This window comes from Girardinichthys multiradiatus, chromosome 15 (genome assembly GCF_021462225.1).
Source record: "Girardinichthys multiradiatus isolate DD_20200921_A chromosome 15, DD_fGirMul_XY1, whole genome shotgun sequence".
NCBI classification, from domain to species: Eukaryota; Metazoa; Chordata; class Actinopteri; order Cyprinodontiformes; family Goodeidae; genus Girardinichthys; species Girardinichthys multiradiatus.
The window spans coordinates 2,302,650-2,321,951 of record NC_061808.1 but is presented as its reverse complement, the minus strand read 5'-3'; the positions used below and the strand labels follow the sequence as shown (position 1 = coordinate 2,321,951).

The following is a 19,302-nucleotide window of genomic DNA, read 5'->3' as shown; positions in this document are numbered from 1 at the left end:
GATTTATAAATGCTCCCTTTGGACCAAATTAGGAAATATCTGGTGGCTAAAACAGCTGCCAAAGTAAATTTATCCCAGAACACACCATGAGGGCAGATTCCGGACCTTTGGCTGTTGCAGTCCATTTTAAGTAAAGGAGAGATTGACTGCTTATCTGTCTGCTGATAGACCCTCATCACTCCTCTTCATTTAAACTCCACAGCATCCTCAGAGTAGCTCTCAAACATCTTGATTAGTGACTGCAGAACTTATTGTTGGTCCACATAAAGAAATTATTATTTTAATTAAACATAATACTTCCAATGTACCTGCGGATTTAGAAATCTAACGTTTGTGTAGGTTACCCTTAACGGCTGTTAAATCTTCCTAAAATAATTTGTGCAGCTGAAGCTTAGCTTAGCTTTTCTTTATGGAGTTTGCATGATCTCCTTGTGTGTTTGTGTTTAATATATTTATGCAGATCATAAATAGGCATTAGTTGTACAAGGTCAGAAGTAGTACTTGAATCAAACAGTTCAGTATATATAGAGTATCTTGTACTTTGTTTCCAATCCAGGTTAATGGATTTAGACTTCATATATTAAGTAAATAAATAAAAATTTGGTTAATATCCGCAGGTTATTTTGTACCATTTTGTGCCCATGTAGTTAATCATTGCATATCAATTCATTTCTCTTGATTTTTTATGCATTGTGATGAAAATAAGATTATAAATATTTATAGAAAATTCTCTTATTTATCTGATCATTCAATTAAAATGTAGAATTTTTAAACGGGTTTTCTATTGTGCCATAGTGCATTAAATTTGTTCAACCCACGTAAAGTGACCTCCAGGTGGTACACTTCATATATTGGGGCTATTTAACCCAGTTTCCATGCAGCAGACCAGGTAGATTATAGGAAATGACCTGAAATGATTAAAAAAAAAAACCACCTGGTGTCACTTTTTACCTTATTATTATTATTTTTTTCTTTTCTTTTTAAAACATTAAAACTAAACTGCATGGAATCTAAAAGATATTTTCGATGTTATGTTATTTCACTTTATCCAACCATCACTTCCATCTTTTATTTGATGCATGACGGTGAATTGCATGACCTGAAAGCAGTAAGGCACCTTCTTACTGCTTGATTAATGAATAGCAGAAAAAATACCTGAAGCTGCAAGAGGCTCATGTCAGAACAAGCAGCTGCATTAAATATAAATTAAAGTCACATTTAGCCTTTTTGCTTTTGTTACTTTTTAATAAAAACTGCTTTAAACTTTTAAGATGAGGAAGATGAAGAAGCTCGAACACTTTGCTGTTAATCACTGATATGTGTTCAGTGATGAACTCAAGAGTTTGTGTCTCTTTATCTCAAACTCTCTGGACTCTTCAGTCTGAAAATAGAAACCCGACAGGTTTTATCTGCATGTGTGGAGCTTCATTCAGCCTGCAGGCTCCTCTGTGCAGAGCTCAGGTTGAGGAGATTAAATGAATCCACTGCAGCTGCATCCTGTTCTGATTTTCTAATTTAGAAAAGTTGTTTTTTTAAAGTAAAAACCCAAAGAGATTCTTTCTCCAGTTGGAGATGCTGTGGTTCCCAGAAGAAAGCAACCAGAAATCAGCCAGGCGTATCCAAAAATATTACTGTCTCAGTCCATGATCGGAAATGACCAAACAAAAATTTGATGACTCTCATCAACAGGTTGTCCTTGAGACCGGTCAGAAGTTTACATACACTCATCATCTGCAGGAACGTCAAGTTAATCCTAAGCTTTTATGGGTTTATTTGTTTTCCCAGGAAGGAAAGATTACAAGTCAAACAGGGCACATGTTCTTTATCAGGCTGAGAAGAAAATGTTGTCACAGTTAATGAAAAAAATGAATACATTTATTACAATTAAACACATGAAATAATTCAGAATCCTGCAGCTAACAGTCCTGTAGAAACCCTGAAGGTCCAAGCATGAAACATTTAGTTGAAGAAACCTCCAGGTCTCTTGAGCACCTCCTCTCAACCTAACCACAGGCGTCTCCTATAAACATGAGGAGGGCTCTGGTACTCATGGATGGCCAGGTGGGAAGTGGTGTCCTAACAGTGTTTTCGGACCAGAAGCTAACAGATCTACCTGTAAGGTGTGATTTCATGTAGCTCCAACTAAATAAAGCTGACAGATACAAACAAACACAAATCTGAACTCATTGAAAATCTGTACATTTCAGTGTTTCTTGTCTCAGCAGCTCTTCAGCAAAAACGTCCTTCCAGTATGGTGAGATGAAGAGAATCAGTAACTCAGGATAATCCGCACTGCCCACAGCTATTTAAACTGGTGACCAGTTTGGCCTACCCCAGACCTGAACACGGATGTCATTAAGATGTCGTTCCAGCAGAATTCACTCAGCTGAACATCTCCCAGAGCTCTGTTCAATCCATCACCTGCAGAACTACCAAGATAGGGTGGGCAAGGAGAGCATTAATCAGAGAAGCAGCCAAGAGGCCCATGGTAACTTTGGAGGAGCTGCAGAGACCCACAGCTCAGGTGGGAGAATTTGTCCACAGGGCAAGTGTTAGTCTTTCATTCCACAAATCTGGTCTTAATGGAAGAGTGACAAGAAGAAAGGCTACAAGCCAATAAGGAGACAACGCAAACATGCAGAAGAAGGTGCTCTGGCCAAAACTTTATGTTTGGAGGAAAATTAACACTCCACTTTACCCTGACAGCACCACTCCCTGAGTGAGACAAAGTGGTGGCAGCATCATGCTATGGGGATAGTTTTCTTCATCAGGAACAGAGAAGCTGGTCAGAGTTAATGTGATGATGTGGATGGAACTAAATCCAGGACAATCCTAGAAGAAAACTTGTTAGAGGCTGCAGAAGACCCGAGACTAGGGTGGAGGTTCCCCTTCCAGCAGGACAACCACCCAAAACATAAAGCCAGATTCATGTGTTAGAATGGCCTAGTTAAAGTCCAAACATGATTCCAACTAAGAAGCTCAACTTGCGGCCAGAAGAGGTTCTACAAAGTTCTGAATCAGGGTGGAGTCTGAAGAATAATGTCCTACTTTGAGTCGGTCTGTCACATAAAATCCCAATAAAATACATGAACTGGTAAAATGTGTCGTTAAAACAGGTTATTGTACTAAAATCAGATGCCAGGAAATGAGAAATAAGTTTATCCTTAGCGTGTTGAATGGACAGTTAGACTCACATGTTGCTCCTGTTTTAAACATAAGTTCAAACCGATGATTCATTGATTTTTAATGTTGGTCATAAAACAACAAGCCACAACATGAGCAATAACTGACAGCAGAATATTGATATTTATTCAATATTTGTTTTTTTAAAAGCTCACATGCGTCAAAGTGTGAACAAGTGCAAATGTTGATAATAAATCATAATAGTTAAATGATAGAACTTTTGTTGTATTATTTCAGTGTTCTGCTTAGATTCTGTTGACTTGAGACGTGTGTCCAGATGAGCCTCAGGTAGGTTATTCAGAAGCACGTCTCAAGTGGAATATCAGGTATCCTCCCAGTAGATCTTTTTGGTATAATCCCAGTGAGTCATAAAGCAGGGCACAGGTGAGTCCAACAGGTTATTTCCAGAGAGTCTCAGGCTGAGTCATGAGCACAAACAGATAATTCTCCCAGATATTGTCAGCTGGGTCTAAGGTTTTATCCCACATGAGATTCCTGATCTTTTTGTTTATGATTCTGGGTGAGACACGAATAATAAGATCCAAGTGAACCTCAGCAGAGCGACATTCGTTTGCGGTGCTGCTCCACCAGCGGCACCAGGCATCTCGGCGAACTGGCCTGCAGCAGAAAGGGATGCTCCAACATGTCGGAAGCGGTGCTGCGCTGCAGCGTGTTGCGGGTCAGCATGCAATCCAGGAAGTCCTTCAGCACTGGAGACACCTGAAAGCAAACCCGGGACATGATCAGCTACATCCCACACCACATAACTACCTGTCAGCATGTTAGACATCGTGGTAATTCTGTTGATTTATTAGACCTCAAAAATTCATTAAACATATAAGTTGCACAGACATCATGATGCATAATTAAAGGTTTTTAACAAAAGTACTTTAAAAAAAGAATATGTAAACGGATGCTAAAGATCCCACTAAAGGAACCATAAACTTCAACCAGGAAAACATCTAAGTAAACACTTGTACAGACCCTGTTAAAAACTATTAATTTAACAGCTGAAGCTATAAATTATGTAATGAGTCTTTTTCAGATGAGGAAGAGGAAGGTGGAACCATGGGCCATGGGCCAAAAAACAACGTACCAACCCATCTGGTACTTTGCTGCAGGTCCTCTGCATTTTAAGACAGTTTGAAATCTGCGAGGACGTCTCCAATGAAAAACAATATTCCTCACCAATCAGGTTCCAGCGTTCTCACATAGCAGCTGACAGATTGTCTCTGTAGGGTGGAGCCTTGACATGCACCAGTTTTTCCAGTTTCCACCATAGATTCCCAGTTGGACCGAGATCCGTTCTGTTTGCTGGCCATGTAACTGAATTGATTTTTGGTTCCAGAAGAAACATTTGAAAACTCTTTGCTAAGTGAACCGATGCCCCATTGTCCCAGATAATCACTTCCTCGTCACTAGATACATTCTATCCATGCAGCTCCAGATCATCTCTGACTGTGGAAAACTGCTGCTTTTCTCATCTTAAAATGTTTCAGTGCGAAGACACCAAATGTTCCATCATCTTCTTGACCAAAGCAGATTCTGGATGCATCCGATCATCCACAGTCCATAACTGCTTCTCTTCAGCCCACTAGGACCCTGTTTTCTTCCTTCTTGGTTGTAATGATGGTTCAAGATGTAAATCTAATTGACTCTTCATTTGTTTTCAATGTTCCATTAAGGAAAAAGAAATCCATCGTCTTTATCTTCTTATACTTGCAGGGTCGTGGAGGAATTCGTTCCCATCTTCATCTGTCAGTGAGCAAGAGAGGCAGGGGACACCCTGGACAGGTTGCCACTCCATCACAGGGCAACACAGAGACACACGGGACAGAAAACCAACATGCACAAGGAAAGCATGCAAACTCCCTGGCCAACATTCAAACCTAGAACCTTCTTGCTGCAATGCAACAGGGCTAGCAGCTGCACCACTCATGCACCTCTGACCAGGAACAACACACACATTTAAACTACTCTGCACAAATTGCACTAATCTGCCTAATAGTGTATTATTCCCCCTTTTGCTGCCAAAAAGGCTTCAAACCATCTAGCACCAAAGCACCAAGATTTAGCACCAGATCCTTCTGTTCTGGAGGTTGTGAGATGGAACCTCCATGTATCAGACTTTTTATCCAGCATATCCCATAGAGGCCTAATTGGATTAAGATCTGGGTAATTTAGGGGCCAAGTCAACACCTCAGCCATGGTTGTTTTGTTCTTTTCTGGACCATTTATTTGTTTTGTGTCTGAAAGAGGTCAAAGCTATCAGGGAATATTGACTGCATGATCAGCAACAATGTTCAGATAGATGTTACAGGTTCAACTAATGTGCCTATTGTTGCTTCTTCTAGCTGTGGACAGGGCTCAGCATGGACACTCTGACTGGTCTGCAGCTATGTAGTCCCATTTGAAACAAACTGGGGTGCATGGTGTGTTCGGATAGCTTTCTACTACAACTAGAATTACCCTTTTAGTAATTTGAGCAGCAGCAGCTCATCTTTTGGATTGGACCACACAGCCCAGACTTACTCCATTAACAGGTGCCATGGTTAAGAGATCATTGGTAACTTTTATTTTTCCTGTCAGTGGTCATAATGTTCTACCTCATCGATGCACCTTCCTGAATGAGTCTTATTATAGTTTCTATTGTTTCAGCTGAGAGCTCTGTTGCTCAAACCATGTTGCTCGTCAGTGAACTGCAGCAGCTCGTTGAGGTCATTAAGCTGCAGACTCATCTGCAGAAATTACTTGGTGCAGGTTTGTGTTTTAGAAATTAAAATAAAAATTATTATTACAAATATTCTAGTATTTTTCCTCATCTTGATCTGTCATTTTTCACAATAATGTCACAATTTTTCAAGGTATGTTTTTACAAATTCAGAATGTTCAGTTTTTTGTGACAGGATAAAACTGACCGAACATCCTCCAAGGGCTGTGAATCCATACTTATCCCACATATCTTCCATATTATTGTGATTCCACATTTGGAAGATGGTTCTCCCAAAGCAGTTTCTGGCCTTGTGGCCTCACTTTGCATAAATACAAGGTTTCAGTGTATGTGTGTGCATTTTCAGGGTTTTTCTGACCCTCTGGATGTTCCTGACACTTGGAGCTGCTTCGTCCCTCAGCTTCTTCATGGCACTGATGGGTGTTTCATTGAAATACGGAGGCTCACCATCCACCATTTCCACCACCATGATTCCCAGGGACCAAATGTCCACCTAAAAGAGAAAGGAACTGTTAGACACTGTTTAGAAGAAGCTTTTCAATTATTTCGCCAGATGTAAACGCTGGTTGTAGGAATTTATCTGAGCCATTAAATAAGAAAGTTCATGTTTTCCTGGGGGTATAAGGTGGCAAACTAGTCTACCTAAACTGACGGACTGGGCAAGGAGAGCAATAATCAGAGAAGAGGCCAGGAGGCCCTTGGTAACTCTGGAGGAGCTGCAGCAATCCACAGATCAAGTACAATCTGTCCACAGGAAACATATTACTTGTCCACTCCACAAATCTGTTCTTTATTGAAGAGTGGCAAGAAGAATACCAGACATCCTGTTTGCAGTTACCCAAAAATCATGCAGGAGAAAACAGCAAAAGTGGAAGAAGGTGATGATGTCTACATGCAAAACACTATGTGTGTAGGAAGACTAACACTGAACGCACACCCTAAACACACCATGCCCAAAGTAAAACACGATGGTCACAGGATCAAGAATTGGGGATGCTTTTCTTCAGCAAGGACAGGGAGACTGGTCAGAGCTGATGGGAAGATGGATGGAGCTAAATCTAGGACAATCTTGGAAGAAAACCTGTTAGAGGCTGCAGAAGACTGGTGACTGGGGTGGAGGTTCACCTACAGTACCACCAGGACAGCCAGGGATCCAATGGGATGGTTTCGATCAAAGCATATTCATGTGTTACAATGGCCTTGTCAAAGTCCAAACCTAAATCCTTTTAAGAATCTATGGAAAAACTTGAAAACTGATGTTCACATATGCTTTCCATCTAATATGGCTGAGCTTGAGCTGATTTACAAAGAAGAACAGACATAGAATCCAGTCTCTAGATGTTAAAAGCTGGTAGAGACAAACCCTACAGGACCTGAAGCTGGACCTGCAGCCAGGGATAGTTCTGCAAAGTATTGAAAACGTTTTGTTTGTCTATAACAACATTCAAATAAAATACACAAACATTTGTGGTTTTAATGTGCCAAAATGTGGAAAGGTTCCCGAGAAACAAATCCTCTAAAGGGTCACTGTCATTTTCAGTTTTCAATGGTAAAAACGTTCAGAAGAAGTCTCTGTAAACAGCTGAAGGTTTATTCAACCGAAGGGGGAAACTCAGTGACTGCAGTTCCTCTGTTGGAAATGACCCTGTTCTCACCTCTGTGCCGTACGGCATTTTGGAGATCACCTCAGGAGCCATCCAGTATGGAGTCCCAACCAGAGATTTCCTCTTTGGGACGTCTTTGCTGATCTGAGCGCAGAAACCAAAGTCGGACAGCTTTATCTGCAGCAGGGTAGACGAGCAAAACAAAAGATTTCATAAACAATGCTTCAAATAGTACCTTCCTGTGTTTCAGACACATTGTACACCACTTGTACAGACAACTTTGCACCCTACAGACATGTCTTCATGCACGTTTCCCTCAGCAGCATGTAAAGGCAGAAGAGAGGCATTTTGCACAGGTAAAGTCATTTGCTAGTTCAATGTTACCTGAACAAGTGAAATAGGTCTGAGTTGTTATTGATTTGTGCCTGAAGCAAACCCTGCAGTAGGGCTAAAGAATTACTGCTGGTATTTATAGTCTGAGTGCTGAGGCAGTGCAGAGCTAAAAACATAACTCCGCCCCCAGACAACAACAAAAAAGCCATCAAAGCGGGCGGTGCCAAGAGACACTGAGGGGCGTGGCCATGTGTGGGGATGAGCAGAGGGGTTAAGCGGGGGTGTGGTCAGGAGGACGAGGAAAAGTGGCAGCTAGCTTAATTTGGCATGTTGAAACATGGAGCAGCTCTGCTCCATGTTGGTAGTTTCACCAAGGATAGATCTTTTGAGGTGGAGGATTTTTCACCCCCTTTGTCACCGGAGATTGAGGGAGGCTTTATGGAGCCCAGCGGGCCTGAGCTTTATCAGTTTGAGCCGCTGGCTCAAGGCGCTGACTCAGTCAAGCCGGCGCTGCTGAGACAGTGGAGGACAGAGTGGGTCCAGTTTCTGAGTGGTGTAGTGATGTTAGCAGCATCACTGCATCATTGTTGGGTAATGTTCAAAGCAGTAACAAACTTTCAGGAAGTTTACATTTACATGTAGATAAAAGGTTAATTTAAATTATCTTGAAATGTTTACAATTCCTAATCCTGACTTTTCTTCAAGCTCCAAGAGAGTTGGTCTCCTTATTCTTTAGAAAAAAAACCTGCCATTCATGAAGAGTGGGATCAGAACATCTTCCAACAACAACTGCTTCCAACAATCCAGGAAGAGTTTAGTGACAATATGGGGATTGTCCAGATGGAGCCAAAAGGCTAACATTGAAATGTTGGTCCTGTGGTCAGGAAATTTGAAGATCTTTACCCCACTGAGAAGATTATTCCATCTACCCTATGGGATGAGTTCTCGCAAAGCAGGTGGAGCACAAGAAGCCAAAACACTGAGATTAACTACAAGCAATAAGAACACAGAATATGTCACCATTAGCTAGGATTTGGTCCAGTAGATAACATCCAGTTGATCCGTTACAAAGTTAGGAAGAAAACAGAATACATTGGAAATATTTACTTTTCGCATGAATTTGATGGTATTGCTAATAAAAGTCTTGGGAAATCTTTTAAATGTTTTTCCACATAAAGAAGAAACACGTGAGGCATGTGTCTCTGTAAAACACTGATGACTATAGTCTGTTTACCACAGATCTGTGATGAAGATTATGATGCAAAAATACTGTTTTCCTTATATAGCACATCTCAACTAATGATTTTATTGTTTTTTGTAGTTTTTTTTCTGATATTGCTCTAAAGTTCTGCATGAAAAAGAACAAACAGGCCTACCCTGCCATCTAGTGTGAGCAGGATGGAGTCGCTTTTGATGTCTCGGTGGATGACGCCCTGAGAGTGGAGGTAGGACAGCGCCTGCAGAACGCTCTCACATACCGTCGCTATCTGCTCCTCGTTCAGCCTGAAGATCAAAATATTACTGCAGAGCTGAATAAACCCACCAACCAGATATGCTTCTGAGACCCTCTGCTCACCTGGTTTTACCAATGATTTGGGTCAGAGCGCCACCCTGCAGGTACTCCATGATGACCCACAGCTCATCTTCCACCAGAGCACTTTGGAACATTTGCACCACATTGGGATGTTGGTAATCCCTCATGATGACCACCTGAGAGGAAAAAAAAGACCATGCGAAGAAGTTTTATGTCCGACAATGAAACCAGACCAGGGGTCAGCAAACTTTACAACCCTGAGATCATTTTTGCCTTTAGTCCAGCTAAATTAAATTTGTTTAGAGCCAAAAAAGCAACATGACTCTTGAAATAAAAAGTAGCTAAGACATAAAAAAGCACAAAGCTTGCAACCCAATGACAAAAAAGTAAATCCATAAAAAGTAATATTCCTTACACTATTAGTGTCATTCTTAGTGGAAATGCTATCCATATATTGCATGAAAACGCCAACAAAAATTTGCTAAACCTAGCATTTTCTTATCAACTTTACATGTTAAAACAGTCTTCAATTTGTTTGCATGTTTGGCTAAACGTATTAGGGGCCACATGCGGCTCCAGAGCCACAGACAGCAGACCCCTGGACAAAACTGTAACTTTTAGATGTGTCTCTCTGTCAACTGAATCACATAATTAGGTCATTATCAGGACTCTGGAACTTGAATGCATAAAGAGATAATTAAGTCAATTGATTCAGGTGTGTTGCAGGACACTGGCCCTCGAGGACTGGAGTTTGACACCCCAGTCAAAGGTCATTGGACATCTGCCAATGTTAGTACCTTCAGTAGCAGTGGCACTTGAAACAAGAGCAATAAGGTGTCCCACACTACTGATGTGTGTTCAACCTTCAGAATGTCTTTTATCCATAGTGGCAACGACATTCTTGTTGTCTCCTTAATAACCAGGGGAAGCTCAGATAGGGACTCATCTTTGCTGGTCAATGATAGAACTATTTGTTCAAAGAGGCTACAGATGGTAAAAAAAATTAATTTTGTGTGAGTCTGAAAGAGAGGAAATTCAGTGGATTTTGTGGAACATCAAGTATTTGAAGTGCCACATTTGATGTTCTTAATAGTGTATATTAAACAGGAACAATAATGTGTGGAATTCAATGTTTTGCTGCATCAGCAGGAGGTTGCCCTCTTTTTTTCTCGTATTTTTATATTTAGGGATCGGCTGATGATCTGGGTATGACCTTTCAAGGGTCTATGAGTCTCTCAAAGTGGTCAAATAATTATGAACTGAATCAATCAGACAGACAGTCACACTATCAGTCTAATTTTTTGTTTCAAGTATCCAGCATGCCGAGGTGAGTGAAACGTCATCAGCGCAGACAGTGCAGCATGTCTTTAAGTACCTCATTAAAGAGCAGTTCTCTCCGCTGCTGTTTCTTTACATCCATCATCTTCACCGCCACCTGACGTCCACTGTGCCTTTCTCGGGCGATGCACACCACACCTGTGGACCCCTCCCCAATCTTTACAAAGTTCTCCAGAGTCACCCTTGGATCGCCTGGGTCCACAACCATTTCCAGCGCTGCTTTGAACTGTTCATGGGTCACTTTCTGAGGACCTCTCTCAGGGGTAGATGGGGGGGGGCGGCCTGGGGAACTGGTGGGGGAGGGTCCGGGCTGTAAAGAGCTTTCCTGAGTGGGTGAGGATGCATGTTTCATAGAAACACTGAAGCCGGAGGGGGGAAGGGGTGAGGGCTGAGGTAACACTCTGCCCGTGATGATGGGACTGCTGGTGCTGTTGGGTGGAGGCAGTCGAGGGCGAGAGGACGGCAGCTAAAGCAAAGCAAATTAATACTTTAGTTTCATTATCAGACCACAACGGTTATAAAGCAATCTAACCTGGGTCAGGTCCAGACAGATCGCTACCTTGAGGTCATAAGAAGAATGCGGCCTTTTGGGCGACTCTTTGGAAGATGATAGCAGGTCAGGCAGATGATTTGGACCTGGTCTAAGTCTCAGCTGAGGCTTGCTGGTCTCTGCTGTCTGTAGGTTGTGGTGATAGGAGGTTGGCCTCTGTTTTTGCCTTGTGACCCCATTGCGGATACTTGGTTCAACCACATAACTTGTCCTCTGAGGTGACCCAGGGCTGAGTGGAACAGCCTCAGGCACAGCGCTCACCTGGCTGCTAGACTTGGTTCTCTGCAGGTCCCTGTTCACTTTGGGGCTGCCACTCTCACTGTGCACCTGCCGGATGCGATCCTGCCAGTAGGTAGAGCTCCCGCCGGTCTTTACGCTGCTGCTCCGGCGACTGATCTCCAGGTAGTGATATGACTCCTCCTCCGCCTGTTCTCCCAGTCGACCCAGCGACTGGGTGCGTTTCCGTACCGACGGGCTGGTGCGGCGCAGAGAGTTGGAGCTGGTGACACACACACGGCTCATCTCGGAGATCACATGACTGATGTAGTCGCCATGGCCAATGAAGCTGCCACGAACAATTGTCTGCTGACAAACAAACACAAGATACCATGTTCATTTCAAGCAACGTTTTACTTCTCAAATGCATAAATTTCCCTCTCGGATTTTTTGATTGAAATGTTTTTAAAAAGTTTAATGTTTTCTTTGCAGCTTAAAAAATTGTTGCCTATTAATACTTTCCTTTTTGCTCATTCTTTTTAAATAATTATGTTTCATATCTGAACCCTAATATTTGCCTATTTGACTATTTTGACATTTAAGACAATTAAACCATTTATACTTCAAAAAACAAAGTTGTTCCATTTTTATTGGTAAATACGTTTAAACTTATTGTGGGTAAATTATAGGTTAAGCAACTCATTTTGTTAATATACATTTTGTGTCTGATGAACCACTTCTGTACTGATTTGGACATGTGTTCAGGATCATCCAATGATGGCTGTGGAGGGAACCAACCATTTAATTTTATTATTTAGTCTCAATAAACAAAACATCTTTCCCAAAACATTGCACTCGTCTCTCAACTTAAAAAGTAAAGCGTACTGTCAAGATCCTTGAGTGTTTATTATTATATTATTAGTATAATTATTGTTAGTCACACTAGTTTATTCTTGTTCTGTTCGATACTTCCTGAGGTCTCTTTGTGTTTCTGCTCTACTCATTTCTCTATCCCTGCCTAAGTATACATACTTACTGGTTCTCTTTGTTCCTTACTGGTTCCTTCCATTGCCATCATGCTCTATGTTGCTCCATGTTCTCCAGTGTTAACCTTTTTGTGCAGGACAAGCTTTACTCTTATTATCATCATCAAACAAACTTTCAGACCAATTTTATTTTCTGTGCAGTAATAAAGCATTTGTTTATTTTAGGGCTTTTTCCACAACGTTGCCAGAGGTTCCAGCATGAGTGCACATATACAATATTCTCTCAAAATATGTCTGATATTAACTTCTGATTCTTCAGGTTTCGTTTAGTCGTTCCTGCCTTAGGAAGTGATTGTCTTCTTTTATTTTCTTTTTGAACTTAATGATATAAAAAAATAGTTTGAGTTTTACATGTTGACTGCCAATCATAAAAACTAACGTTCATTCAGTAAAATTAGCTTTTTTGCAAATTTCTAAACCATGTCTTATTTTCAAATATTCCAGAATAAAAATTGAACCTCTGACCTTTCTGGGTTCTATGTTGGTGATCCTGGACGGGTCCACGAGTGGGCGTGGCCTCCTTAGGGTGTCGATGACGCTCTGCCACTGTGCCGGCAGACCTACATAACGTCCCGTGGAGATGTCAAAAGATGTGTGGACGCGGTGCTGGAAGTCTCGCGGCGCCGAGATCTCCAGCCGGTGCTTCTTCTTCCTGCGGCGGAACATTGCCACGGAAACACAGTACCGGCTGCGAGGTGGGACCTGAAGGAAACAACAGGATGTGGTGCTCTGAGTGGGTGGAGAGGAACAACAGCGGAGATACTGGTCAGTCAGAGACATGATGGACAGCACAGAGACGTACAGCCTGAACACACTGAAAACAGAGGACAGCTCCTCTTCCTGCTCTGGGTTTTTTCATGTCTCTTGGTATTTTTGTCTAAAATACGTTTTGCAGCTCATGTTAGGTCTCGTCTCGTTGATGAAGTTTCATAACAAGTCTCTGTGGATGAGATGAAAATCAGCAGGAGACCAAAGAGATGTGAGTCAATCTCAGCTCATACACTAGAGAAACGCTCATCATCATCATTGTCTCTGCTCTTAACAAATACATTGGATTTCTTTATTAAAACCTGCTGCAATTCTTGTTGACTGAGGAACACATAAAACTCCTGGGAATAATGGAAAACCAGCAGGAAAACCTTCAATATAAAGACAACTGGACTGGGACTGATGTCCCCCCTTGTCCTTTATCCCAGAAGATATATTTCCCGTCTTTAAAGAAAAGTTCACTAATTTTGACTCTGGTTCTGATCCGTTAACACTTAGCTGCACATGGCTCCAACTATAAGCCTCACATCCCTTATAGAAATCAACACTAATTTCATCACCAGGCAGTAAATATAAAACACTGGGGAAGAAAAATGTCCAAACAGACCTGGTTCTATAGGTGAAAAAGTATTCACCCCCTTATAAATAATGAATACCAGCAGTGAACAGAACTTTTCTTCAGCCACAACCAGGTCTGAGTACTGCCAGACCTTTAGAACTAATCACTCACTTAAACAGAACCTGTATGACAGCAGGAAGTAGGCTGAAAGAACAGATGGGAAACAAAGTCACTATAATGTATCAGTGTGTAATAAGTTACAGAGTCGTTTCTAAAGCTTTGGGACTCCAGAGAACCACAGTGAGAACCATCATCCACAGATAGAGAAAACATGGAACAGCGGGGAACCTTCCCAGGAGCAGCCGGCCTACCAAAAAGAACCTGATGGTATCTGGAACATAAATATGGACCGTTTTTAATGTCCGGCAGCTCAGATCTAGGTGCAGATCTTCCAGGGGGACATCATGGAGATCTGCTGTATAGCTCAGCAAAGATGTGTGCAGCTCTTCAGGAAATCATAGATGTTTTAAAGAAGACATGCTTCATTTTCTCTCGAGTGGAGAGATGTGAGCTTCTCAAACTGAGCATCACCCTGGACCCTTTAGGCTTGAGAAGGTTTCAAACCCAAACCCTTGCAGAGCATTGCTCCAGTCCTTGTTCGCTTGCTTCTAATGAAAATAATAACTCTCATTCTAAAATATTAATCCCACCATGACCTTCATATGTCTCCCAGAACCTTCTGCCATGGAGAAGCAGATGTTGTGTTCTGTCTGCTAATATTCACAGTTCCTTCTTCTTTGACATTTCTAAGAGTTAAAAGTCCAACACAGATATAAAGAGTTTCTGCAGCACTTAGATCTTCCTCTGAGTCTCACCTGGGAGTGTGTTGATGTTTCTCAGCCTCAGGTCAGGCTGGCCCGGCCCGGCCCGATCTGGTCTGGGCCAAATCTGCTCGGTCCACCTTAGCCTGTAAGGAAGCAGGGAGAGGGTGAAGCTCAGAGGTAGATGACCCATCATCATCCTCTGCTGACCGGATCAGATCATCCACATCCTCCTCCACTCCCTGTGAGCAAACAGGAGGAGGAGCTTCAGCTCAGGTTATGAGCTGAAATCTGGTCCTAAGTGATGAAGGTTTATCTGTGGAAACAGCAGCAACATGTTTCCAAGAAATGCAGAGATATGAAGTCAGCGGGTCTGAGCTCGACCTCCCAGCAGATGTTCAGATGTTTGCTTGAGGTCATGCAGAACCCTGTTTTGTCTCGTTCCAAACATAAACTTCAGTGTGTTTCATAGATGGATTTTAGGTCACAGACCAACACAAAGTTGTGCAGAACTGTGAAGTGGAGTTTTGGATCAGTCAGGCTGGATGGAGAACGTCTGAGAACATCAGGGTTTAAGTCTGGCCACAGATTCTTCCATGTAATTAGGTCTTCCAGTCAACTGTGATCCACCTCTCTGTCCCTGCTGCTCAAAAGCATCCCCACAGCACGACGCCACCACCACCAAGGTCCATGCTGGGGTTGGTGTGACCAGGGAGATGTTCAGTGTTGGCTCCCAACCACACATAGTCTAATGTGATCAGATCATCTTCTCCCACACGTTTGCTGTGTCTCCTACCTGGACTTCTTCTGTCTTTCTTCTGACACTCTTCCTTAAAGTCAGATTTATGGAGTACAGATTCTTCTTCCTGAGCTGCAGCTCCTCCAGAGTAACCATGGGCCTCTTGGCTGGCTCTCTACATAATGCTCTCCTTGCCCAGTCTGTCTGTTAAGGTGGACGTCCATATCTAAAGATCTCTGAGACGCGTCACAAAGTCACAAAGTTCAAGGGCTGTGAGAACTTCAGCAATTATGAGCTTTATTTTAAACACCTTAAAAAAATTAGGTTTATAAAAACCTCCAGAAAACTGTTTAAACAGAGTTCATCTAGACAGAAAAAGCAGACAAAAATTTTCAAAGTAAGAGTTCTGTCCACCCGGCATCTCTCTCTTAACGGTTCTGATCTGCTTTTCGAGTTCCCTTCCTCTTTGTTTCAGCAGGTTCTGGGTCGATTTTAGACCAACTCTGAAACATTTTTAAAACATCGTTTGGGACGAGTTTCAGATTCATTGGGAGTTTCTTTGTGACTTTTCTTGAAACTGGTTCCGTTCAAATGGACCACCATAACCAGCACAGTGACTGAAAACCCAACATTCTCTATGTGCTTATTTTGGCTCACTGGCTCCATTAAAGCCTTAAAGTTTATGGTTTTCTTGATGACCTGAGAGTGAGACCTGAAACACAACATCTGACCACAGATGATGATGATGCATCACTCTGCGGTCCAATCAGAGGACAGCTTCTCTTCAGAGTTACAGGATGTCTCACAGTAAACAAAAGATCCAGTTGGAGGTTTTATGTCCCAAAAAAACATAATAAGCTAAGACCAATCACCTGCAGGTGAAGTGGACACCTGCAGGCTGGGAGGGTTTGGACCAGCAGGGTCCAGTTACCACCTGGAACAATTTGAACATCTGAAACCTGTTTTAGTAAAGGCAGCACGTGTAACCGGGTCTGCAGGGCTGGTGTCCTAGATATTGTTAAACTGTTGAACTATTTATTCTGACTGACTGTGAAGCTGATACCAAAGCTGCAAATTTTTTTCAGAGTTCAGTTTAACCCTCCTGACAGGATTCATTTATTATTTCTGATAAAAAATAAGATCAGGATTTTTAAGAAGCATTTAGCAGAAGGAAGATCTTCCAGTTTTTGCAGTTTGAGCTTTAAGGTTAGAGGTGATTTTTTTATTTTGCACAAACACCAGATTTCATGCAGCTTTCTTCTCATGCAAACCATTTATAAACTGAAGCTGTATGTTTACCTGCAGGTTAAAGAAGATCACCTGGGTACCTGTACACCAGGTGTGTGTTTTCAGGGTGTGACTCACTGACATACCTGAGGAATCAACCTCTACATGACCAGACAGCTCCACCATGACTCCTTCCTCTGACTGGAAATCAGCCTGGATATCAGACAGGAGCCAGACTCACCAGTGGCTGCACTGGACTAGCAGCTTGTTATGACCCACAGGGAGGCGTCACTGTGACAGCGCCCTCCAGTGGCCGCTACAGGATGTATATGAGTGACAACGTGGCCAGAGATTTTATCCATATCTGACATGGTTAGGATACACCTGTATTCTGTTTAATCCAGACATAATAATTATATAAATTTATTAAAGTCTAACTTTAGTTGAGCCAGAAAAACACAACCAAAAGTTGGTCATGAGTTAAACCAAAGGTCCCAGAAGAACAAATGGTGCCTCCAGGTCTCCAGAGCAGAAAGTTTTATGGTTTCTTTAAGCAGGATTCAAAAAGTCTTTAAAACATAAAATTTCAGCCAGCCAGTCGCTTCTAGACCCAGAAAATATTTAGATCATCCTCCAACATCTGCAAAATAAGCTTCGAAACAGCTTGAATCCCGGTCCAAATTCTGGCAATAAAATACTCGCAAAAATTAAACATTAAAGCAAGGGCAGAAGAAGTTTAAAAGCAGTTGTAGACAGGTGCCGAAGGAAGCCTGAAACTGATGCAAAACTAATTCAAATTAATACCTGAAACGTCACAAAACGCTCACAAATATGGCCCCAAAAATAACCAAAAACTAAACAAAGTAAAAGCAAACTGTCCAGAGGATCCCCCGCCTCCCTGCCAATGACCACTGGAGGTCAGCCCCCGTGACCCTGAATGGATAACCCCACATGGATGGATGGATGGATGGATGGATGGACGCTGAAATTGTTTTAATACGTCCTCCAAAACAAATAAAACACATACTAAAAGCAGGCTTAAACTGATTTTAAGATGATCTCATAGACCAGTGTGAACTCAACCCAAAACCATCTTTAAAAAAGTCCAAAACTGGGCTTAAGTAAACACTATTTACCAGCTGGAGGTTTACTGATAGTTTGGTGTCCAATTAAATGTAATTATATGTCAGATCTACTGCCATTATTACCAAAAATACCAAACTACAACAAAAAATAAACACATATATATTGGTTTAAACATACCAGATGATTTGTTCACAGGTTCTAACTGGGAGGAGAAGGAAACTGGTAATCCGTATGAGCCACTGGCCTAAAGCATCTCTGGGTCTAAGATATGAAGCCAATGAAAGATGTCCTGACATGCATTCTGCCAGGGGACCGACAGGGGGCACCGCCTTAAGCTTGCAAAACAAAACAAGGTCTGTTTGCTGAAAAATCCAGTAAGTTTAAAAGATGCTGAGAAGCAACCATGCCACTGAGGTCCTCACATCTCTAGGCTCGTCTCTGAGCCGGATCTCTGAAGCGAATCAGAACCATCAGGTGTTAGAATCATGTTAAAGCTCAGTATAGAGAACAATAAATACTGCAGCTCATAACACTGAGCCCACATGGGTTTAAACCGGTACCATGCAACCTGCAGCTGGGCTGAGAAACCTCAGAAGTCCAGTTACTCAACTGAAACATCTACGAGGTCGGATCCAACCAAACACGGTGCTGCTCTCAGATCACTTCCATTCATACAGATCAGTTTACTGCAGCACACACAGCCAGGTGTGACGGGTTCTGTCAGGAACCCAAACCCAGTTCCTCCAACCCTGTCAGATAAGACTCAGTTGGACCAGGAGAGCAGTTCTGATTCTGCTCACTCTGAGGTTTCTAAATAACAGATGCTTCTTAGAACAGGCAGATGTTCTTCCAAAGTTCTGTAGAGAACCAACAAGATAAAAAGGTTCTGAGGAGTCGTATGAATGTGAATAAATACAGAACCTTCACAGCAGAACTGTAACCCAGATCAGGTTCCACCTCCGGTGTTTTTACCTGGCCGTAGAGTCCAGGTGGGTCCAGATCTTTCCGCCGTTCTCCTCTGACTCTCTCTCCGCTGCTCCTCTTCCTTCCTTCCTCCCCCACATCTCCCGTCTCTGTCTCACCTTGTCCCAGGTAAGTGGGAGGAGGCGGAGCAACAGCGGCGTCAGTGACAGATCTGGGAGAAACTAAAAGAATTCGGGAATTTTTATTTATAATTTGGTGCAAGAAAAAAGTGGCATCTACAGATCTTCTGAAACTCATAGACAGCTGTTGTTTCAGCAGAAGATGCACATTTAAAACAGAGGAACCAGGCCTAAGGAGCAGAACTGCGCGCCTCCCCTCCGGCAGGGGTGAAGAAACAAAGAGTGAAGGATAAAAGAGGAGGTTCCACTCTGTCTGCAGGCTGCAGCATGCCTGGTTCTCCCCTCAGGGCAGAACGGGACATGACTCAATACCAGAACCCACCCAGCTTTTATCTCCTCAAACTCCACGTCTGAACCGCACCACAGCTCCTGTATGTTCTGTAGAGGTTTCTGGGTTTAATTTATTATTATTGTACAGCAGGAGGAACTGATGTTTGACTGCAGCTTCAAATCTGCGAAATAAT

At 42.3% G+C, this 19,302-nt stretch overlaps 1 protein-coding gene across 4 annotated transcripts; it reads right to left on the bottom strand.

Annotated features, from left to right (window-relative positions):
• Positions 1–1,742: 1,742 nt before the first annotated feature.
• On the bottom strand, positions 1,743–19,111 carry LOC124881990 (serine/threonine-protein kinase PAK 6-like). 4 transcript variants are annotated; one of them, XM_047388032.1, is made up of 10 exons: positions 18,708–18,834; positions 14,738–14,829; positions 13,001–13,264; positions 11,283–11,858; positions 10,761–11,189; positions 9,428–9,561; positions 9,228–9,354; positions 7,570–7,695; positions 6,273–6,407; positions 1,743–3,903 (listed from the first exon to the last, which is right to left on the bottom strand). In XM_047388032.1, the coding sequence occupies exons 3-10, from the start codon at positions 13,199–13,201 to the stop codon at positions 3,736–3,738; spliced, it is 1,896 nt and encodes a 631-aa protein (XP_047243988.1). In that variant the 5' UTR covers positions 13,202–13,264; positions 14,738–14,829; positions 18,708–18,834; the 3' UTR covers positions 1,743–3,735. The 4 variants fall into 4 exon arrangements, with proteins under 4 accessions (XP_047243988.1, XP_047243987.1, XP_047243984.1 ...); XM_047388031.1 differs by having other exon boundaries at positions 13,001–13,237; XM_047388028.1 differs by lacking the exon at positions 14,738–14,829 and having other exon boundaries at positions 13,001–13,237; positions 18,708–19,111.
• Positions 19,112–19,302: the final 191 nt, after the last annotated feature.

Coding starts and splice junctions, on each gene's coding strand:
- LOC124881990 (XM_047388028.1), bottom strand. CDS start 18,956: ATGAGTTTCAGAAGATCTGTAGATGCCACTTTTTTCTTGCACCAAATT. Junction 13,238..18,707: donor CACCTGGACTCTACGGCCAG/GTAAAAACACCG, acceptor TGTTTCCTTCAG/GTCCCACCTCGCAGCCGGTA. Junction 9,562..10,760: donor GAGAACTGCTCTTTAATGAG/GTACTTAAAGAC, acceptor TTTTCCTCTCAG/GTGGTCATCATGAGGGATTA.